The sequence below is a fragment of the Mustela erminea genome, chromosome 21 (assembly GCF_009829155.1).
Source record: "Mustela erminea isolate mMusErm1 chromosome 21, mMusErm1.Pri, whole genome shotgun sequence".
Taxonomy (NCBI): domain Eukaryota; kingdom Metazoa; phylum Chordata; class Mammalia; order Carnivora; family Mustelidae; genus Mustela; species Mustela erminea.
In genome coordinates, this window is record NC_045634.1 from 25512087 (window position 1) to 25536429 (window position 24343).

Consider the following 24343-nt stretch of genomic DNA (forward strand, 5'->3'; position numbering starts at 1 on the left):
CGTGCCTTTGAGGCGTACCCACACATGAGAATACATGCTTTTATATGTACGGGGATTTCACAGTTAAGAAAAAGAAGAGATTATGGATACATAATAGAAGCAGGTAATTTTCCAGAAAGAAATACGTAAAAACCTGAGATTCTCAAAAAGTTAAAGGATGATCATCTTGGGCATCTGGGTGGCTCAGTGGGTTAAAGCCTCTGCCTTTGGCTCAGGTCATGATCCCAGGACCCTGGGATCGAGCCCCGCATCGGGCTCTCTGCTCTGCAGGGAGCCTGCTTCCTCCTCTCTGCCTGCCTCTCTGCCTACTTGTAATTTCTCTCTCTCTGTCAAATAAATAAAATCTTAAAAAAAAAAAAAAAAAAGGATGATCATCTTATGATAATGAATTCCTGGTAAAATACATAGAGTAAAAGACAAGAAAGAGACACGAAAACCATAACCACGGTTATCACTGGTTCTGGGCCTATGGGGGAGCTTTTCCTTTGTGTTCTTCTAAGTGATAGCTTTTGTGTATTGAGCATATAGTGTTTTTTTTTTACACTAAGCTAATCTGCATACAGACGTGTGGCACTGAAAGATGCCTCCCACAATGTTTCCAGCTTTCTAGCAAAAGCTTCACGGTCTTTCCTCACATCTGGCACACGTGCTGTATACACTTGATATACAGAAGTCTCAGCTTTGATATTAAATACAAAACAGCAAAGTTTCCCGTATCATCACTGATAACTACTGGGTTTCTGTCTTATTCCTATCCTCACCGTATCCTCGAATCATCTAAAACTCGGTTTCATCCCTCACTTCCTCTCCTTTTGCCAGGGGGATTTTCAAGAAAACTCCTAACATAGGGCCTGGTGTATACAGCAAGCATTCGATAAATATTGGTTCCCTTCAATAGGATTCTCTGATTTTCTTGTTCATAAGATTTATTTATTTATTTGGGAGAGGCACGGAGAGCACAGAGAGAGCAGCAGACTCCCCGCTGAGAGCCTGCCTCAAGCAGCTCCACTCCAGGGCCCTGGGATCATGACCTGAGCCGAAGGCAGACGCTTAACTAACTGGGCCGTCCAGTACCAGTCTTTGTCTTGACCAAGTTAATGTTAACTCCAGCTCTTAACACTGAATAATTTCCTCTTCACCCAAATTTGTTCAATTTCAGTTTACACACCATAAAATGTCAAGGACGAGAGAGAGACACTTCCTTGTCCCTGTTCGCTCACCTGTCTATTGCCTCGAATTTCTTCCGAGCCCTGCTCAGGCCTGTCTTTCTCTTAAGATTATACTACCTAAGGAATTATACTACCAAATAAAGTACAAATAAAGATGACATGTGCTATGAAGCAAGGTGATAATTAACATAGCCAAATTCAATATTATAAAACAGAACCCAAATACAATATTTGATACAACTAAATTTGTTGTAGAAACCAAAGTCATTTTTATGTTCAACCGTACAAATTATAAACATTTAAAATAATATTGGTTAAATACACAGAATTCGTTATAAACAACATCACTTACATGATATTATTGCTCTTGTGGGCCCTCCCGATGTTTCTGCACCAGCGATATTTACAAATATCATAAACCAGTAATTCCTCTGGGAAAAAGTAGCTCCAGTGTCGAATTCCTAAAATACAAATAATGTTTCTAAAGGTATTAAAACTCTGTCATATTACAGTGAATACAGAATAAGATTATCTTTACCTCCTTTAATGCCATTTTTATTCACCAAAGAAAGAACAAACTGGTCAATTTCAGGGTAGGGTGAACAATGAAAACCTTCAATGTTCCCTGCTGCAACAGAGAGAAAAATTAATTGTAGTTAGAGCGGCTAAGAGTTGAAGAGTTAAATGTTAAAAGTTGTTCTTTAGGACAATGATAGGTTATGGAGCCCCTGCAACTTTTTTGTTTCTATGGTTTCAGGCAGTCATGGGTTCTTGCTCGCCCTACAAGCAAGCAGGGGAAAGTCAAACCTGGCAGTTAAGTCAAATGTTAACTACTCCTAAGAAGCACCTGTAATCATTTCAACTGCTTTCTTCATTTTGAGAAAGAGAAAAGCAACCCCTTGTACTCCCGAGCCAGCCTACTGCTATCAGCGTAGCCTTCATGTTGCGACACACTAGGCTGGTCCCCGACAGCTCAGCAATGGTGCTTTCCTGCTAATAAGGAATTATCTCACAGAATTTCAACATCAGATAAGGCCGCTCTGTGGCCAAGATGATTCATGAAAAAAATAAGACTACTCACTCCAAAACTGTGTCCGAACACAGACAAAACATGAACATTTTCCAAACCGGAGAAATGACCAACACCTCCCACCTTACCTGATATAAGTAATTGCTTCTTCTTAACCAATTATTGCTTTACACCCACTATAACCTGCCTTCCTTCTAGATAAAATTTATGAAGATAGTCAGTCATCCAATCGTGTCTTTGAAACAAATCCATGCCTCCTTAGACACTTCTCAAAAGCACCTAACTCAAGCCTGCATCCTGTAATAAATCTTTTCTAATGCCCTTTTCCTGAGATGCCCCACAGGTCCTCAAGGTAGAGCTCTCCACACGGAAGCCAGGACCAAACTCCACTTGTTAGCAATAGTTGTGTTCTCCTATGATCCTCAGCTTTTTTACGATCAGTTCTATTTTGTATCTAAGAATCTACTGGAATAATTTATGATAACTTATTTAAAATGTCATTTAACTTTTAAACACATAAGTATCTACTTTTCTTAAAATAAATCCTATATTTCACTTACAGAGGTAATATACATAGTTGGAGAAACTATGGAAAATATACTGAAGTAGAAATGAGAGAAATAAAGTCCAAGGCAATGTCTAGAAATGACTGTTAAACAACCAGAAGAAAATAAACCTAAGAAAATGTTACCCACATTTTTTCCCAAATAATGCTGGAGTCTACTTTTTTCTCTTCATATCATAAATGGAAATTTTCCATTTTATATTAGCTTTACAAATTTAAATTAAATGGCTACAGAGTATGTTATAGTAGTGTCACCAACCCCATTTTGTACATTTAGTTTCCAGTTTTTTGCTCTTGTAAATAATGATGGCCCAAAATATGTGTAAAAATGTTTACTAGAGAGTTAATGTATTGATAGAAAAAGCCCATTTTTCAGTATAAGAATGAAGAACATATGCATTTCATGAAAAAACTCTGTAGCCATTAAAAAAATGAGAGAATACAGGGAAAGCTCCTCTAGGTTCAGTGGAAACACACAGCGGCTGTCCATCGGGGATTGTGGACAGAGGGCAAGAGTACTGTTAGTTTTTCTTTCAATAGGGGTTTCTTTCTACAAACAAAACTACTTTATTTTCTTCTGGGCAAGAGTACTGTTAGTTTTTCTTTCAATAGGGGTTTCTTTCTACAAACAAAACTACTTTATTTTCTTCTGGGCTTCCCCCCCCCCAAAATCACCATAAAATGAAAATTAGTGAATAAGCTTTAAGAAGTATCTTTTCTTGGGGTGCCTGGGTGGCTCAGTGGGTTAAGCCTTTGCCTTCGGCTCAGGTCATGATCCCAGGGTCCTGGGATTGAGCCCCCAATCAGGCTCTCTGCTCAGCAGAGAACCTGCTTCCCCACCCCTCCTGCCTGCCTCTCTGCCTACTTGTGATCTCTGCCTGTCAAATAAATAAATAAAATCTTAAAAAAAAAAAAGTATCTTTTTTTATGTTTTCCAATTTGAATACAAACTAAGTTGTTTTAAAGAATCAGTAGATAAGGATCTTGAAGATTTAAGACTTTTAAGGCAAAACAGACTTTGTATCCTTAAATTTTCATAGGAAATTATTTTCTTAAAATTACCTTTAGTGCTGGTACTGTTAAAATATTCAACTCGCTTCTGTTCATTCTGAGATGTGTCACAGGTCAGAATGCGTAAAGTATCTGAGAATCTGAAGAAAATATTGGAAGAGATAAAGTAAGGTGATCTCAGAATCAAAGAGAGATGGCTACAGAAAGAAAACTGAATTTCACATAGTTCCACGTTAAAATCCTTTATTCAACAGCTGATTCTTCTAGGACAATGAAGTCACACTTGCCTACAAAAACACCAATCCCAACACTAGTCTGGTGATCATTTAAAATACTTTTTTCAACTACAGTGTGAATCAGAGGACTCTAGGACTGCTGAAGCCACAGAATGAAGTATATAATTCTACTCTTTGAAAGTAGGGCGCCTTTAAAATTTTTGTTACAATGATTTGAAAAAGTGTGAATAATGTGGGGAGGAGAAGGGAAGAAGGAAGGAGGGAAGAGAGCAAAGGAAAAAATAATTAAAATTAACCTAAAGACGCATTTATAACCCTAAAGAATTTAGCTTTCATTTTAGGAAGAAATGTACCCAGTATGTACTTGGAACCACAAAAGAAAATTAAGGAAACCCTTATTCAGTAGAAATCCACTTCTGTGGAATTAATGCTGAAACTACAAAGGAAATGGGGTTTAGTAACAGGGAGATGACTTCAGGCAATCTTACAGGCCGCGGTGCTTTCCCCACACAAGACAAAGTAAGAAGCCACTCTTGGGCCAGCAGCAGTGAGCAGCAGCTGTCATACAATTTTTCCAGTGTCTCTACAGTGCTTCCAGAATCGCGGAACTGCTATTGCTAACAACTAACATTTACTGAGAGGCTACCATGTGCCGGGCATGGCTGTCCTTTTGTGTCCAGTTTTAACTCCCTCCATCTTCGCAACTCCCTAAGAGAGGGGGTCACATCATGTCCATTTTAAAGGTAAGGAAACTAAGACTTTGACGTTCCATCTGAAAAATGTTATGAAAGAACTCAAAGTCCAGAAATAATATGAAGAGAAACCGCCCGTCTTCCCACCCTCCCAAGTAACTGCTGGCGAGTGGCTATGTGGACACAACTTCCCCTCCAGCGAAGTATTTTAAGTATTTTATGAACATCCATTTCTACGGGATTTCTCCTGAGAACTACACCTAGAGAAGGTAAAGGAAAAAGAAGTAGAGCAAGTCAACTGAGGAAGGCAATTTAGTTTGATCGTTAAGTGTGGTTTGGACTAACAAAAATTTGCCGACCCAGGTATAGAAATGGAGGCAAACATTTCTGTTGAAAGAGGTCTTTCACACACTTTTAAAAAATGACCAAAAGGTGGTACCTTCAGTGTTCGACAACAAAACTGACAATAAATTAGAGTTCATTAGTATAACGGAAAATTATATAAGCAATAAAAGTTTTAGTTATAACTAACTGTTGCAAGTCATTAACTTGGCAGATAGTCATGATATAACGTTCAGTGGATTAAACAATTGACATAACCACATAAATAATGATCTCAAGAAAATACTCTTTGAATGAAGGAGGTATGTAAATTTTACATATGAATGTATATCCATGGAAAGTAGATATTAACAGTAACTCTATTTCCAAATGGAATTCAAGTAGTTTTCGTTTTCTTTCTTATAAAAAGAAAGCTAACCTAGAATTTAAGAATTCTTAAGTTAGAATGAATTTACACAATTCACATTTTGGTACTACACAATGTCATTCGCTGTTTAATAAACATTCATGAATGCACAACGGTGTGTTTTGGTACTATATACCTGACATTGCTGACCAAAGAAGACAGGAAATACTGATTTTCTTCAGAAATATTCTTGGACTGTTCAGGAAAAAATCTGTTGTCTTCAGCAATCTCCAAAGCCACCTGCTTCCCTATCTTCGATGACTTATACAGCCGGAAGTTTCTATTTCTTGTATAAACTCCTATTATTAAAAATTAATAAAACAATTATGAATGCATGTTTTCCATGATTTGTTTTTATGGTCAGCAAATATTAATTTTGAATAGCATTATTAGAGAAACAACCGGTTCTGGTTCAAGGTGGCGATATATGAAGAGCTTGAACTCTCCTCCACACGGGAACACACCAAAGCTACACTGGTATTTGGAACGATTTCCTCTGGAAAAAACCTACAACCCGGCAGATTGACTCCTTCACCCAGTAAGACAGTAACCACATGGAAACAGGTGGGAAAGGCCTAGACACAATCTCGCCATAAGCCCCACCCCCAGGGCGACACCCACAACTGGCAGGGAATTCAAAACCTAGAGCTTCTCCCTGAAAGTAAAGGATCATAACTCACATTAGGTACCCCGACTTTTAAGGCCTGCCCCTAAGAGATGAGCCCCAGAAACATCTGGCTTTGAAGACTGGGCTGTGGCTAACTGACGAAGGGCTCTTAAGGGCTTGCCTGCACACTCACTCACCCCAAGGCCTAGTGCGCAAGCAGCCCTTCCGAAAGTGCCCAGACTTTATGTGAAAGGGACTCATTTCCAAACTTTACAGCACTGGACTGAGGGATACTCTCCAGGGATGGAGGTGGTGGGCACCATCAGCCTCTCTGCCTCTCTAAGCCGGTGGCTGCCATCTTTCTTTTTTTCCTTTTTTCTCCCCCTTTTCCTTCCCCCCTCCCTTTTCTTAGTGGGTACCATCTTTGCCTGCCCCCTCAGCCTCACTCCAGCCAGAGGAGCGAGGCTGGCTTTGGCTCCCCCTCTGCTGTGTTCCAGAGCACCAGAAGCTCCTGGAGGAAAGTGTCTATTCCCATCTGGTGCCCGGGTTTTTACACGTGGGAACCCATTCTTCAGATGATCCCTTGATCGCCTGGCTCTGAAGTTCAAGGAGGCTTGGTTCCTGGGTCCCCAGGACTGTACAGCTGGAAGGACAGTGCTCGGGAGACCACCACTCCCAGGGCACCGCACAGAGACACGCGGAAACACACCCAGCTTCTGAGCAAGAGGCCTATTTGCTTGATCCACAGCCCCAGCCCAAAGGGCAAGCTTCGGGTCTGGCATACTTATAGGAGCCTCCAGAAGGGCCGTCAGGGCATGGAGCTCAGTGGACAAAATTTTCGCACCATTCAGCTCACTGGGATCTTCCAGAACAGGGCTTAGGCCCTTTGTCTGGTGCCCTGATTTTTGCAGTTGCTGCCAGGGGACTCCTCTCCATCACCTGGCTTCGGTGGCCTATTGGACTGATGCTCACAGGTCCTGCAGAACTAAGACCAACAGAGAAGGAGTTCTTCAACAGCCACCATCCCTAGGGCTCAGCAAGAGGCAACAGGCCCAGGGGTGCATTCTCTCTAAGAAGCCTATTAGCTATCACAATTGGCGCGGCATATGGGGCTGGTTTCTAATGACATTAACACCCCGGTAGGGTCTGCCAGGAAACCTTTCCTGAGACCTTGGAGGGCAGGCAGTATTTCTGTCCTCTCTCCTGCTGCGCTTCACAGCTCCAGCATCTCTGGGAACTTGAGGGGAACTTGTATAAAGCATCTCGTGCCCCAGTTTTGACATCGGGTACCCTGCATTTTGGAACTGCCTCCTAGGGGATAACCCTCAGTCACCTGGTTCTGGGAGCCAGGGGGCTTCGGGTCCGGGGGCTCACAAGACTGCATCAGTCAGAGAGAGAGTTCTTAGATGGCTGCCACCCCCTGCGTACTGCACACAGAGAAGACTGGAACATTCTGGGAAAGAGGCCTAACTGCTTGTCCTAAAGCTTTGGCCTGGGGGGCAATCTTCAAGTCTGGCACACATCTAGAAGCTCCAGAGCTGCTCCCAGGGAGCACAGGCCAGGTGATGCTATCATTGTGTTCTCCCACCTCACCGCAGCTCACCAGGACCTCTCAGAAACGAGCCTGTATGCTCAGCAAGTCCTGAGTTTTGCAACTACCACCCACAGGATGCCTCCATGTTCCCCAGCTGGGCGGGTCAGCGGGACTCACATCTGCAGACCCATATGACTGTACATATTTCCATTCTCTTAAAGCTGCTACCTGAGGGTCTAGCTTCCAATCAGCCTGAACCCAGGTGCTGAATGAGATCCTGCCCTTTGGGACATTAACTGGGCCAGGCATATTCTGAAGTCCTGGGAACCATAAAAGCTAAAACAGGCTGCTTGGATAATTACAAAAGTTTGGGAAACAACCAAGAGCTAGGACAGGGTTGGAGGAGAAGTTTCATCTCCTACACAAGGCCAACCCTTCAAGACTGGGAGGAAATGCTCTTTCATCAGGCAAAGAGAGTCAAGCAAAATGAAGAACAGAGGACTGCATTCCAAACAAATCAGATGAAACTCTTAAAGGACCTAAACGGAATGGAGAGAAGTAATTTATCTGAAAAAGAGTTCAAAGTAATGGTTCATAAAGATGCTCACCAAACTTGGGAGAGGGATGGATGAACACAGGGAGAACTTCAACAAAGAGATGGAAAATGGAAGGAAGGAGCAAACAGAAATCACAGAGCTGAAAAAACAAAAACTGATCTTGATACACTATAAGGGTTCAATGGCAAACCAGATGAAGCTGGACCAATGAACCCAAAGACAGGACAGAGGAACTCCCCCAACAGAGCAGCGGAAAGAAAACAGAAGGAAACAAAGCGAAGATAGCTTAAGGGCCTTCTGAGACAACACTGATAAGACTAACATTTACATTATATGAATCCCAGAAGGAGAAAGGGCCAGAAAACTTATTTGAACAAATAACTGAAAACTTTAATAACCTGGGGAAGGAAAGACGCACAGATCCAGAAGGACAGTGAATTCCAAATGAAATAATGCAGCAGAGGGGCCCATACCAAGACACATTATAATTAAAATGCCATCAGTTTAAAAAAAAAGAGAGAGAGAGAATATCTTAAAGGCAGCAAGAAAAAAAAAAAAAAAAAAACAACTTGTTACATACAAGGAGACCCCATCGGACTATGAGCACATGTTTTCAGCAGAAATGCTGCAGGCCACAGAGAGTGGCAGAATATATTCCAAGTACTGAAAGAAAAAGACTTCCAACCAAGAATACGCTATTTGGCAAAGTTATCATTCACAACTGAAGGGCAGATAAAGAGCTTTCCAGACAAGCAAGAGATAAAAAAGTTCATTACCACTCAACCGGTCTTACAAGAAATGTTAAACGGACATCTTTAAGCTGGAAAAAAAAACCAAAAGGGGGTGATTGCTAATTAGTAACAAGAAAACGTATAAAAGCGTAAATCTCATTGGTAAAGGAAACTATATATTAAAGGAGTATGTGAATCAAGTGTGAAGCTAGTGTAAAGATCTCAAAAAAGGAGTAAAGTAACTGCAACTATAGTAATGAGCTAAGGGACGCACAAGACAAAAAGATATAAAATGTAACCAGCAAAATGTAAAACGGGGATGGGGGGGAATAGAGTGTAAAAATGTACAGCTTCGAGTGCATTCACACTTAAGTTGTTATAAACCTAAAATAGGCTACTATGAAAGTAAGTCGTTATACTTAAGCCTCATGGTAACCACAAAGCAAAAAGCCATAGTAGCTACAAGAGCGATAATGAGAAAGGAAGCATGCCACTAAAGAATTCATCAACCACAAAGGAAGAGAGCAAGAGAAGTAGATAGAAAAAAAAAGAATGAAAAACCAGCCAGAAAATAATGAACAAAATGGCTACAAGTACATACTGATCAATAATTACTATAAATGGATTAAATTCACCAACCAAAAGACACAGAGAAGCTGAAAGGGTAAAAACAAAAGAAGACCCATCTATCTGCTCCCAATAAGAGACCCATTCCAGACATAAGAACACACACAGACTGAAAGTGAAGGGACGGAAAAAAAAAGTTCCACACAAAGCAAAACCAAAAGAAAGCTGGGGTAGCTCTACTTTCATCAGACAAAATATTTCAACAACAAGACTGCAGTAAGGGACAAAGAAGGCATTACATAATGACAAAAGGGTCAGTCCAAAAAGAGGATATAGCACTTACAATATTTAGGCACCAACATAGGAGCTCCTAAATATATAAACCAAATATTAAAGGACCTAACAGGAAATAGAAATACGACAGTAGGGGACATCAGTACCCCCACTTACACCAATGGATCGATCATCCAGACAGAAGATTAATAATAAGGAAACATCAACGTTAAACCACACATTGAGCAAGAGGGAAATAACAGACATATACAGAACGTGTGTGTATGTATATGTGTGTGTGTGTGTGTGTGTGTGTGTGTGTGTATAAATTCAACATCCACGCATGATCAAAACTCTCAACAAAGTGAGCGCAGAGGAAACACAGCTCAAAATAAAGCTATGTGACACACACATAGCTAACATCATACTCGGTGGTGAAAGCTGAAAGCTTTTCCTCTAAGGTCAGGAACAAGACAAGAACACTGCTCTCATCACTTTTACCAACATGGTACTGGATGTCCTAGCCAAAGCAAGTAGGGAAGAAAAGAAACAAAAGGCATCCAAAATGGAAAGAAGAAGTGAAACTGTCACTATTTGCCGATGTTTATGTACAGAAATTTCTATGTAGAAAACCCCAAAGAGTCCATCAAAAAACTGTCAGAATAAATGAATTCAGTGAAGTTGCAGGATACAAAATCAACAACACAGAAATCTGTTGCATTTTTCTACAGTAACAAGCCATTAGAAAAAGAAATTAAGAAACAACCCCATTTTTAAAAAGTCCCATTTACAAAGCACTGGAAAGAATAACATACTTATGAATAAACTTAACCAAAGAGGTAAAAGACCTATATATTCAGGAAACTACACAAAACACTGAGGAAAGCAACTGAAGATGACACAAACAAATGGAAAGACAGGCCAACCTCATGGGCTGGAAAAATATTGTTAAAACGTCCATAATACCCAGGGCAAGCTACGATGCAGTGCAATCCCCATCAAAACTCTAGTGGCATTTTTTTACAGAGCTGAACAAAGAATTCTAAAATTTATACGAACTACAAAAGATCCAGAATGGCTGAAGCTATCCCAACAAAGAAGGACAAAGCTGAAGGCATCACGGGTCCTGATTTCAAACTACATCACAGTGTGACGGTAATCGAAACAGTACGGGACTGGCAATGAAAACAGACTCAGATCAACAGAACAGAACAGATGGCAAAGGAATAATTCAAGTCTATATGTTCAATTACTCCGCAACAAAGGAGCCAAGAATATACAATAGGGAAAGAACAGTCTCTTCGGGAGAGTGAGTCAGGAAAACTGGAAAGCCACATGCCAAAGAATAAAACTGCACCACTTTCTCACACCATATACAAAAATTAACTCGAAATGATTCAAAGACCCGAAACCATAAAACTCTTAGAAAACAGGCAATAAGCTCCTTGACCTGGATCTTGGAGATGGGTGTTTTAAATACACCAACAGCAGAGGCAACGAAAGCAAAATAGACAAGCAGGACATCATGGAAGTAAAAAGCTTCTGCAGAGAAAAGAAACCATCAACAAAATGGAAAGGCTGCACGTTGACTGGGAGAAAACATTTGCAAATCATATATCTGATAAGATGTTAATAGCCAAGATATATAAAGAACTCATACAACTCAACAGAAAAAAAATCTGATTTAAAAATTTGGCAGAGGATCTGAATAGACATTTCTCTGTAGAAGACATGCAGATGGCCAAGAGATGTTCGATATTCCTAATCATCAGGGAAATACAGATCAAAATCACAATGACATCTCACCTCACACCTGTCAGAGTGGATATATCAAAAAGACAAGAAATAACATCGCTGATGAGGATGTGGAGAAAAGGGAACCCTTGTGCACTGTTGGCAGGAAGGCAAATTGGTGCAGCCACTGGGGTAAACAGTATGAAGGTTCCTCAAAAAATTAGAAATAGAACTGCTGCAGGACCTAGCAATTCTATTTCTGGGTATTTATCTGAATAAAATAAAAATACTAACCCCAAAAGACAGATGCATCACCATATTCACTGCGGCATTACTTACAATAGCCAAGATATGGAAACAAACTGTCTTGTGGACAGATGAATGAATAAAGAAAATCAAACAAGAAAAAGTATGTATGTATCTCCACAAAATAGAATATCATTTAACCATTAAAAAAAAGAGAGAGAGAAATCCCGCCATTTATGACAACATAGGTGGACCTTAAGGGCATTATGCTAAGTGAAATAAGACAGGGAAAGACAAATACCATATCACTTATACAAAGAATCTAAAAATTAAAGAAAAAAACAGGGGCGCCTGGGTGGCTCAGTGGGTTAAGCCGCTGCCTTCAGCTCAGGTCATGATCTCAGGGTCCTGGGATCGAGCCCCGCATCGGGCTCTTTGCTCAGCGGGAGCCTGCTTCTCTCTCTCTCTCTGCCTGACTCTCCACCGACTTGTGATCTCTCTCTCTGTCAAATAAATAAATAAAATCTTTAAAAAAATAAAATAAAATAAAATAAAGAAAAAAACAACCCAAGCCAATAAATATAGGGAACAGACTGGTGGTTGCTTGAGGTGGGGAGGTGGGGGTGGGCCAATGGGGGAGTCAAAAAACACAAACTTCAGTTATAACATAGATAAGTCATGGGGATGTAATGTACAGCATATTACATATAGTTAACAACACTGCATTGCATATTTGAAAGTTGCTAAAAGAGTATTATCTTAGAAATTGTCATCAGAAGAAAAATATTCTGTAACTAAGTATAGAGTTACTGTGCTGATCATTTTGCAATATATACAAATTCAGATCATTATGTTGACCACCTGAAATTAATGTAATGTGGCATGTCAATTACACCTCAATAAAAAAATGAAGGTGGGAAAAAAAACTCTTGTTCACATAAACAAAAATAAAAATGAAAAAAATAATTATTTTCTATTAGCTGTAAACAAAAGAAAAGCAATACATAACTTAAGATAAAGTTGAGTTGGTATGGAAGACGCCACAGGCAGAAACAGAAAATGAGACAAGATTATTTGTAAATAATCTGTTATTTAATCTGTTAAATGAGACAAGATTATTTGTAAATAATTCCTGTTGTAAATAGGCAAGTTGGGCAAATCATTTAGGAAAAAAAGGTTGAGACTATTAAAGAGCTTCCAAGGCAGTGAGTATTTTCGGTGTCAAAAATCCCAAAAGGGAGGCATCAAAAAATCAAATTTTGTTTTCTCCCCACTATGTGAGCATACAATGAGAAGACCGTGATCTGTAAACCAGAACAGGGATTTCACCAAAACCCACCCATGCTGGCACCCTAACCTTGCACTTCTATCCTCCACAGCTGTGAGAAAGGAATGTTTGTTGTTTAAGCTAAAAAAACAAAAAACAAAACCAAAAAAACCCTCAAAAACAAAGCTAACAAAAGATGTGTAAGTTCTCTGTTTAGAAAATTATAAAACATTGAGAGAAATTAGAGAACATCTATGTTAATGGAATGGCAAAGCATGTTCACAAACTGGAACACTAAATATCATAAAAATGTCAATTCTTCCCAAGTTGATCTCTAGATCAATGCAAACTAAATCAAAATTCTAGCTACGTGTGTGTGTGTGTGTGTGTGTGTGTGTGTGTAACCTGACAAGTTGATTCTAAAATTTAAATGGAAGTACAAGTGGTCAAGAACAGCCAAGAAATTTCAAAGATTAAAGTATCAAGACTTAAAAAAACCTGTATTAAGACAGTAACGGTAATGGCACAAAAACAGATCAATACAACAATGGAATAGAACATAATCCAGAAAAAGATAAAACATATATAGACAATTGACTTATGACAAAGATGTCCTTATAGGAAAAGAACCGTTATTTCAACAGTGTTGAGACAAATGGATATATATATATGGAAAAAATGAATCTTAACTCCTCTTCAAAGAACAGGCAAAAATCCACTCCAAGTGGACTCTAGATCTAAATATAAAAGGTAAAAAAATAAGTCTGATAGATAGGAAAATATCTTCATAATTTGGGAATAATGAAAGATTTAACAAGATACAAGAAACACTAAGAGGAAAATGGTCAATCAGACTACTACTATTTAAAGTTACTTTCATTTACCAAAGACACCATTAAGAGAGTGAAAAGGCAAGCTACAAATACATAGGATTCCAAAGATAAAGTTCAGAAATAGGCAACAACAGTGTTAGAGAATGGGTTAGCGGTCACCTGTAGGGCAGAGGAAGAGGACTCACTAGAAGGCACAGGGAGGAGGTTCTGGGATCCTGGTAATTTCTATTTCTCATCTAGGGTGGCGTGGTGACAAGGGTATGTTCATTTTGTGATAATTCATTGACCTGCACACTCACATATTAGCCACGTTTCTGTTTGAATGTTGTACTTCAATAAAAAGTTTCCTCAAAAAATTTTCGGGGTGGCTGACTGGCTCAGTCAGTAGAACATGCGACTTTTGATCTCGGGGTTGTGAGTTTGTGCCTCATGCTGGGGATCAAGATAACTTTAAAAAAATAAAGTCTTAAAAAAAAAAAAGTCAGCGTGTACTATTAAATCCCTGTCCTTTTCAAAAGACACCTTAAGGAATGTCCTTTTCGGTATATAAATAATTCTGGGTATACTCTTGAAATCTTTCTTTCAAGCATATCATGGAAATTGCCTTGCTGGTGTGGTAAACTTTTTTTATTTTTTTTTAAAGATTTTATTTATTTATTCGACAGAGGGAGAGAGATCACAAGGAGGCAGAGCAGCAGGCAGAGAGAGGAGGGGAAGCAAGCTCCCCGCCAAGCAGAGAGCCCGATGCAGGGCTCGATCCCAGAAGCCTGAGATCATGACCTGAGCCGAAGGCAGAGGCTTAATCCACTGAGCCACCCAGGCGCCCCAGTAAACTAACTTTTAAGGCTAACCATCATGAATTTCGGGTCTTCAATACTGGGGTCGAATCAGAGCACAGAGATCAGCTATTTTGCTCCCCCTGAATCACTTCCCATCAGGCCTTCTACCTAGTTTACTGCATACTTGCACAACCTCGAGAGGCTATTCCCCTAACAGAACAAAACTGGTCATTTGGAAGAATGCTCCTCTATTCGTAACCCATGCTGGTATACACCCAGACCACTGCACTCCGCGGATCTGAATGTATTTCCAAATTCTGACACCTGGTTGTCAGGGTAGCTAGCTAGGAAGGTAGAGTGCAGCAGGAACGCTTCCCTACCCTTGGCCTGGCTGGCTGGAGTACCCTGCCTGTAGGTTAAACCTAGCTTTCTCCAGCCTCTAGACTCTGACACCCTCTCAGCTGCTCCAACCCCCAGTGGCAAAATGTGCTCTTAACAGCTTTCAAACCACAAGCTAGAGCCACAGTATAAAAATGAGGTTTAGGGGCACCTGCATGGCTCCGTCAGTTGGGCATCCAACTCTTGACTGCAGCTTAGGTCTTGATCTCAAGAGTCGTGAGTTCAAGCCCCGCACTGGGCCCAGCACTGGGCGTGAAGCCTACTTAAAAATTCTTAAAGAATGAGGTTTAGTTGACCAGAATGGAGCCAGCTGAATGAGGGGCCCTGAGTGGCCTACGTGTTACCCAACCAGGCTACATTCTGCTAGTGATTCCATGGTCGCTATGGAGCAGTGGTGGCAGCAAGAATCCTCAGCAAAGTGACGGATGGGCACTGAGGGTCGCTCGGGGAGGTACACAAGGACAGTCCAGCAGAGAGCTGGCAAACTCACTTACCGAGGTCTACGAAAAGATGCTTTTCTCCTACATTATTCTTCACAACTAAAAATGATAGGTCAGGACTGCTCAGCTTAGCTGAGCCCGGGCTCTCCCGTTCCTTTGAATTCCAGGCCCAGCTCTCTTTTCTGTCTGTATCTGAGGACATTTTGCTACAGGAAATTCCTTGTTTAATTGGCGTTTCAGGAAAACAGGAAAATTCATGGCCCGTGGTCTCTGAAGTACTATCGTCATCTTCCCTGCCAATTAAATGAAAAGCAGGCTGCAAAATTTTTCTCACAAAATTACCTAGAAAAAAAAAATACTATGATTAACCTAATTCTTTTCTACAAACTGTAACTCAAGATCTAGGCACAAATCTACACATGACAATTTTATACAGCAAGGCTTCTTTTTTTAATTTCTGGTTTTAAAACTGAGTTGTTATTACAAACTGTAACATACTTCTGCTGTTACTTCCTTCCTCTTGGGTAATCTTTTACTTTTTCAATTCCCACTGACAGGGTCACTTGGTGTCACTTATAATAAATATCATAAAAGACGTGCCACCAGGGGCCCCTAGGTGGCTCACTCAGTTAAATGTCCCAACTCCTAATCTCAGCTCAGGTCTTGGTCTCAGAGTTGAGAGTTCAAGCCCCACACTGGGCTCCACACTGGGCTTGGAGCCTACTTTAAAAAAAAAAAAAGATTCCACCAAAACACTGCTAGAACTAAGACATGAATTCAGCAAAGTCATAGGATATAAAATCAATGTACAAAAATCTGTTGTATTTCTATACACCAATGAATAAGCAGCAGAAACAGAAATTAAGGAATCCACCCATTTACAATTCCATCAAAGACAGTAAGATACCTAGGAATAAACCTAACTAAAGAGGTGAAAATCTATATTTTGAAATCTAGGGAATACTTAGGAAGGAAATTAAAGAGGACACAAAGAAGTTGAAAAACATTCCATGTTCCTGGACTGGAAGGACAAACATCATTAAAATGTCTGTACTACCCAAAGCAATCTGCACATTTGATGCAATCCCTATCAAAATAACACTAGCATCTTTCACAGAGCTAGAACAAATAATCCTAAAATTTGCATGGAACCATAAAAGACCCCGAATAGCCAAAGTGATCCTGAAAAAGAAAACTAAAGGTGGGGGCTTCATGCTTCCAGACTTCCAGCTCTATCACAATGCTGAAATCATCAAGACAGTATGGTCCTGGCACAAAACAGACACGCAGATTAATGGAACAGAACGGAAAACTCAGAAATGGGCCCACAACTATATGGTCCACTCATCTTTGAGAAAGCAGGAAAGAATATCCAATGGAAAAAAGATGGTCTCCTCTACAAATGGTGCTGGGAAAACTGGACAACAACATGCAAAGGAATGAAACCGGACCACTTCCATACGCCATACACAAAAGTAAGTTCATAAATGAAGGAAGGACCTAATTGTGAGGAAGGAAACCATCCTCGAGGAGAACACAGGCAGCAACCTCTGCGACCTCAGCTGTAGCAAATTCTTACTAGACATGTTGCAGGAGGCAAGGAGACGAAAACGAAAATGAACTACTGGGACTACATCAAGATGAAAAGTTTCTGCACAGTGAAGGAAGCAATCAGCAAAACTAAAGGCGACCTATGGAATGGGAGAAGATATCTGCACAAGACCTATCTGATAAAGGGTTAGTATCCAAAGTCTATAAAGAACTTATCAAACTCAAATACCCATAAAACAAATAATCCAGGGGCACCTGGATGGCTCAGTTGGTTGAGTATCTAGTTCTTGGTTTTGACTCAGGTCATGATCTCAGAGTTCTGCGACTGAGTCCCATGTTGGGCTCTGGGCTCAGTGGGGAGTCTGCTTGAGGATTCTCTCCCTCTGCTCCTCCCCCTGATCTCTCTCTCTCATTCTCTCTCAAAACAATAAGTAAGTCTTTAAAAAACAAAAAGAAATAATCCACTTAAAACATGGGTAGCAGGGACGCCTGGGTGGCTCAGTGGGTTAAAGCCTCTGCCTTCAGCTCAGGTCATGATCCCAGGGTTCTAGGATCGAGCCCCACATCGGGCTCTCTGCTCAGTAGGGAGCCTGCTTCCTCCTCTCTCTCTGCCTGCCTCTCTGCCTACTTGTGATCTCTGTCTGTGAAGTAAATAAATAAAATCTTAAAAAAAAAATGGGTAGCAGACATGAATAGACATTTTGGCAAAGAAGATATCCAGAGGGCTAAAAGACCTATGAAAAGATGCTCCACATGAGTCAGCATGAGGGAAATACAAGTCAAAACTACAGGGAGATACCACCTCACACCATTCGGAATGGCTAAAACTAGTAAGTCAGGAAAGGAAAGATGCTGGTGAGGACGTGGAGAGAAGGGAACCCTCTTACACTGATGGTGGGAATGCAAACTGGTCTGGTTATTGGGGAAAATAGTATGGAGGTTTCTCAAGTTAAAAATAGAACTATCCTATTGACCCAGCAACTGTACTAGGAAGTTGGGTACAAAAATACAGATTCAAAGGGGCATGTGTACCCCAGTGTTTATAGCAGCATTATCAACAATAGGCAAACTATGGAAAGAGCCCACAACTATGGAAAGAGACAGTGTCCACTGTCTGATAAATGGATAAAGATGTGGCATGTACACACGTACACACACACACACACACACACACACGTGCGTGCGCTGGAATACTACTCCTCCAGTATAAAGAATGAAATCTTGCCATTTGCAATGACTTGGATAGAGCTAGAGTATATTGTGCTAGGCGAAATAAGTCAATCAGAGAAAGACAAATACCATATGATTTGACTCATATGTGGAATTTATGAAACAAAACAGATGAACATATGGGAAGGGATTAAAAAAGAGAGAGAGAGAGACTAGAAGGAAACCAAACCATAAGAGACTCTTAAAGATAGCAAACTATGAGTTGATGGAGGGAGGTGGGTGGGGGCTGGGCTAAACAGGTGGTGGGTGTTAAGGAGAAGGAGGGCACTAGATGTGATGACACTGGGTATTCTATGTAAGTGATGAATCACTAATCTACCCCCTGAAACCAGTGGTATACTATATGGTAACCAACTAGAATTTAAATAAAAATTTAAAAACTGGTGACCTGACCTGCAAGATTCTCTAATTACTATTATTTTAAAATAAATGTTTTCATTCCAGTGTAGAAGTTAAAAATAAGTAAATAGATCATCTTACAAAGGAAGGTTGCTTTGAGGAGACGTGTCACTGTTACTACCATAAACCTGGGCCTAACATACTGTCACCAAGAGAGCATCACTTTGATTTTATTTTTATTTTTAAAGATTTTATTTATTTATTGGAGAGAGAGAGAACAGAGCAAGATAGAGAAAGCACAAGCGGGGGTGGGGTCAAGGGAGAGGGAGAAGCAGACTCCTCCCTGAGCAGGGAGCCCAGCGCCTCAGGGCTGGATCCCAGCACCCTGGGATTATGATCTGAGTCGAAGGCAGACGCTTAACAACTGAGCCACCCCCCAGGGTGCCCCAAGAGCACCACTTTTATTAATACAAATTGAGTAGACGTGTCTTGACAATTAATGGGTTAAAGAATGAAAGGTGTATATGCATCAACAGTGCTGCCAAGATAACGCACATAAACACCACCATCATCTCCTTGAGTCAGGCTGTCAGATTTCTCAGAACTGCCTCTCTCTCCTTTTCCTTCCAGAATATATCCTGGGAACCCCGACATTCCCAGCCATCACTTCCACAACTACTGTTCCTCCTCCTTTTCCTTCTCATTGGCCATGAGATGGGCTGTGGCACCGTAAATGAAGCCCAGACTGAAAGCAATTAAATACGTGTACGGCATTTCAGCACTTACTCGAAGAGCTCTAACGACTAGCGGGCCTACCTTTACCAAGAAAAGATGGTACGACAATCCAGAACTTCTGGAACTCTCATGTACTATTTATACCACAAATTCAAGTGAGAATTTGGTTAAGTTGCTTCATATATAACAATACTGGAGAAATGTGGTGTGGTAAGAGAAACTTAATTTTAATTTCTAAAACTGCTATTGTCAGGGTTTGTCACTTTATTTACCAGTTTACACTTTTTTTTTTAAAGATTTTATTTATTTATTTGACAGAGAGAGAGAGAGCACAAGCAGGGGGAGTAGCAGATGGAGAGGGAGAAGCAGGCTCCCCCCTGAGCAGGGAGCCCCATGAGATCATGAGCAGGCAGGACCCTGAGATCATGACCTGAGCTGAAGGCAGACGCTTAACCAACTGAGCTACCCGGATGCCCGCAGCTTAAACTTTTAAATCACAGGATACACATGCTTTAAATTCAAAATTCTCTTTCTCCAAATTATTCTCTGCTCAATGAAACAAACCCAGTAGTTCATAAAACACTATACATCAAAATGAAAGCAGAAGCATTTGATCCTTGCAATGACATGCAGGCATGATTGTCTCTGGAATGAGGGAACTGAGGGTAAATACTGAGTAAAAATAAATCTTGATGTAGCACAGGACAATAAAGCAATACGAACATAAATGGGTAACATTAATGTTCCTGGAAATTACATGTATTTGACGGGAGCAGTGGGAGAAATGAAGGCACAGGAAGGGAGCCCTCACCAGGCAAGCCCTGGCCCTCTGATCTCTGGCAGGGAGCGATGGTCGCCAGGACACAACAATGACAGTATCAGCAGCACGAAGGCAGTCCCGCACAGGCTTCCAGTTCTTCCCAGTCTTATGGCCCTTGCCCTCGCCCTCCTCATCAATGCAGGGACAGCTATTTTACTGCTGGGGATAACTCAAAAGAACGTATTCATCCCAGGAATTCCAGATCCTACGGCAGGCTGGCAAAAGTGTATTTCAGGCAGAGCAAACTTACAGACTTGGCCAACATTCTCTGATTGCTTATGCTTACTCTAATTCTACTTTCTGGCAGGCTGACAAGGGGAGCTACAAATGTCACCAAGACATATGTGGGGGGATGGGAACTGAAGGGGAAATCTTAGCCTAATTTTATCATCTCTGCATCTCCAGTCCCGGCAGTCTGTAATTCTGGAGGGAAGAAATTTCGGCGCCCCCCTCTGCCTTCCCACCCCAGGTTAGCCTGAAACTTGTATCTCCATACTTCTGTGTATGCTGTTCTGCCAGTAAAGCCTTTCTTACTTTGTTTCTCTAAAGAAACCAGATTTAAAGCCAGCTTGAATGTCTTCTGCTTTCAGAAGACATCTGCAGCAGAGACTGCTAATTACCTGACAAATCTCTATTCTCTGCCCTTCCTAGCAACCAGTCTCGATGTTCAGCCTTCCGCTGGGAGCTGCAGAGCAGACTCAAGGATGAAAGACGTGGCTTGCTTAAGACTGTGGCATGGGGATCTCGGTGCTAGAGCCTTCTTGGCAGTCTTCCACTCCCCACATCCTTACCAAATGCCTGCTTGTGTTTCATTGCTGTGGCACTATTATTGATAAAGACATTATTACGCGCTAAGCTCTGGAAATAAAAAGTAAATAAGAAACTGTCCCTGCCCTAAAGAAACATTAAGTGGAACTTAAGTAAAGAATACAAAACAACAACGACAACAGAAAAACTACCTCCGAAGTGCTGAATGCTTGGATGCCAGAAGTCCTGGGCTAGCTACAACCCAGATGAACCCCACCCTGAGTCTTAGGGACTGGACAGAAATGGCTGTTCATCTGATGATATCCACACTGAGTCTTCACAGACCAGGTAACTGGGGTATGTCTTTTCAGAGAGCAGCACCCAAAAGTCCAAAGGCCCACGGACAATAGAAAATGTGGCCCTGGTGAAAGAAGACCTATTTTGTACCAGGACTGGCCCTTGTGGCTCTCATTTATGACTACAAGAGGCCCTTCAGTAACAATCATCAGGAAATTCTGAAAAACTAAAGGTTTATTACTTATAACACCTGCAAATTACACCGCCTACCTGGGGCCACACAGCACGCTCTCAGGGAGGGAGCGCAAGCACAGGTGGGGGCCTGGGCTCACGCCTTATTGGTGAATTTAAAACATAAGAGCAGGAATTTAAACCAAGGAAGAGAAAACAAGATGCCCAAAATGTGAGTTACTGAACTCAATCAAGATTTCTGAATCCGGGGTGCCTGGGTGGCTCAGTGGGTTAAAGCCTCTGCCTTCAACTCAGGTCATGGTCTTAGGGTCCTGGGATCAAGCCCCGCATCAGCTGAGCCTGTGCTCAGCGGGGATCCTGCTTCCTCCTCTGTCTCTGCCTGCCTCTCTGACTACTTGGGATCTGTGTCTATCAAATAAATAAATAAAATCTTTAAAAATATATATTAAAAAAAAAAAAGATTTCTGAATCCGAAGAGCCTCCGTGGGTGGGGTGTGGCAGCCCACGTTTACTGAGACAGCAGTCTTGGAAATAGATGCCTCAGCAATCGAAGCTTAAGTCAGGCAGTCGCATTACAACCAAACAAAACACTGGCAGGGTTTACACTACGAGGGTCAGGTGGTGTGAGAGGAGGCCAGCGCACGGCGGGCCTCTGCGCACACTAAGACATCTGGACATTTTCCCGAAGGCGACGAGCAGTCCCGGAAGGCTGTGAGGCACGTCGGCGGCACAATCAGATCTGTCCAGCCAGCTGACTGAATAAGGAGGCTGAGAGAAAACAGAGCTCGGAGAGGACACCAGCATTTCCACTCGGGCAGTTGGACAGATGATGGATACTACTCACTGATTTACATATCACAGGAGAAAGGGCAAGGTTAAGGGGAAAATGAGGCATGTGGTCTAGGAATGCTGCGTTTGAAGTGTCTGTGCGGAAATGTTTAATAGGCAGTTGGCTGTATGGGTCCAGCACCGCGGACAATCTTGGCTGAAGGTGAAGACTTATGACTCTGATGACCATCTATGTGTTGACTTGAGAGCGGATGATAATCAAGGTTATGGGTAGAGGGAACAGAGGGACAAGAAGAGATTCTACAATTATCAATATCTAAGGGATGAAAGACAGAAGGAATGTCCAATGATGCAACACAAAATAGGGAGAGAATAGGAGCCCCTCATACATAGCAAACTAGGTCACTGTGACCTAGCATTAGTCTAATCGAGCAATTAGGTTCCTGATTTCTATGCTAGTCCTTTAGTGACTATGTTCATGCCTTTTCCCCTAGGTACCTGCGAAACTATCACACAACTGTAGTTCTGAAATGCAATACCTATCACCTGCACTTTGGTTAATCATCTGCCATTCAGAGCTAGAAATACTCGTTCTACTGCTACTCCGATCAACAATCAGGATTGGGGCTTCTATTGAGACCTTGATTTTCAGTGTTTCCCATTCTGCCTACTTGCTCCCCCTCAGATGAACTCCATTTCCACACCGGGGCCTGCATCTCTCCATGTCCAGTACCAGACAAAGACTCTCGGACTTATATATGTGGACATTTTCTCAATCCTGAGGTTCAGTCTGGAGTAATAAACAATAAAAAAGCCTCTCCAGGTGTGTTTTGGAGCCCAAGCCCCCAGTCCTCACAGCCTAAAAGCTAAGGCTAAGGCAAGGCTGAAGCGAAGGACAGAAACACGGCTCTGATGCACCACAGATAAGATCTGAACTGGGCCTCTCGTGCATTACCCAGAAAACCTCTGCAATGTGTCCTGTTGGAGCAGAAACCCGTACCATGCAATGCGTGACCATCTCACAATCTCTAGCTGGAGGCAATAATGCCAAGGGCGTCCTGAGGAGGTTAACAAGTCTAAAATGTGTCTAGAAGAGGAAGGTAGGTCTAGAACTAAAGGCAAATCCTGACGATGTGCAAAATCACATTTCATTACTTAGGATAGGGCAACAACCATAAAACCTGACAAATATTTACAAAACCTTAAGAGGAAAATGAAAATATGAGGATTTTAAAAGAATTCCATGACATTTTAAAAAACAGTATACTTACCAACATGAATGTTATCTTTAAATGCCACATCACGAAGCTGAAATATTAGATGACGGCTAAATTTTTCATCAGTGCTGGAATCCAAGTTGAAAACATCTTCGGGTGAACAATTAACCCTGTATAGCTCTTGAAGTGCTTTACAAACATGCTAAAAACACAGGTAAAATGTAAGTAATTAGTATTTCAAATGGTTTTAAAATTTTTCCATGAGGAAATTCAAATATCTTGGTACAACTCTAACTCATTATTTATTTATTTATTTTTATTTTTTAAAAAAATTTTATTTATTTATTTGACAGTCAGAGATCACAAGTAGGCAGAGAGGCAGGCAGAGAGAGAGAGGGAAGCAGGCTTCCCGCTGAGCAGAGAGCCCAATGTGGGGCTCAACCCCACGACACCGAGATCATGACCTGAGCCGAAGGCAGAGGCTTCAACCCACTGAGCCACCCAGGTGCCCCTCATTTTTTAATTTTATTATCTGAATATTTACAATGTAACAATTTCACCAAATTACTGATACACAGAAATATACATCATATTTAAATTATCCCACATGTTCCGAGAGTCATAGACTCTCAGGAGTAAAGAGGTCCTAAAATTCAAACAATTTATCTTATATATTAATCTCCTCCAAAATCACAATAAATATATTCCTTTTTAAGCATAGTAAATATATTTATTTTTAAGCATCATCTCTTCAAATATCATCTACGAGTTAAAAAGTCACTAATTCCATTTTTCATAGTTTTAGTTTTTGGAAGTTTCCTCAGACATACTGAGCCAAAATCTACCTCCAAAAATTCAGCCCTCTGGGGCGAGGTGCTACTGACACTGAAGGCAGTTATGCAGTATAAGAAGGCAGCAAGCCCAGGGGTAAGAGCATAGATTTGGTATCAGAAAGATCTAGGTTTGATTACTGGCTTTGCCACTTACCAGCTCTGTGTGACTTTGGTC

General features: G+C 41.2%; 1 protein-coding gene across 5 annotated transcripts in view; it reads right to left on the reverse strand.

The window, feature by feature from the left end:
- The window catches only part of PRIMPOL (primase and DNA directed polymerase), a 59048-nt gene that overhangs the window by 15839 nt on the left and 18866 nt on the right, over nt 1–24343 (reverse strand). For 4 of the 5 annotated variants that reach the window (XM_032328938.1, XM_032328939.1, XM_032328940.1 and 1 more), the window contains exons 8-13: nt 23390–23537; nt 15473–15760; nt 5588–5750; nt 3827–3915; nt 1708–1797; nt 1522–1630 (exon numbers count right to left, since the gene is read on the reverse strand). In XM_032328938.1, the coding sequence (XP_032184829.1) occupies nt 1522–1630; nt 1708–1797; nt 3827–3915; nt 5588–5750; nt 15473–15760; nt 23390–23537 (887 nt within the window). The remainder of the gene's footprint in view (nt 1–1521; nt 1631–1707; nt 1798–3826; nt 3916–5587; nt 5751–15472; nt 15761–23389; nt 23538–24343) is intronic. The other variant, XM_032328942.1, reaches the window with a different exon arrangement.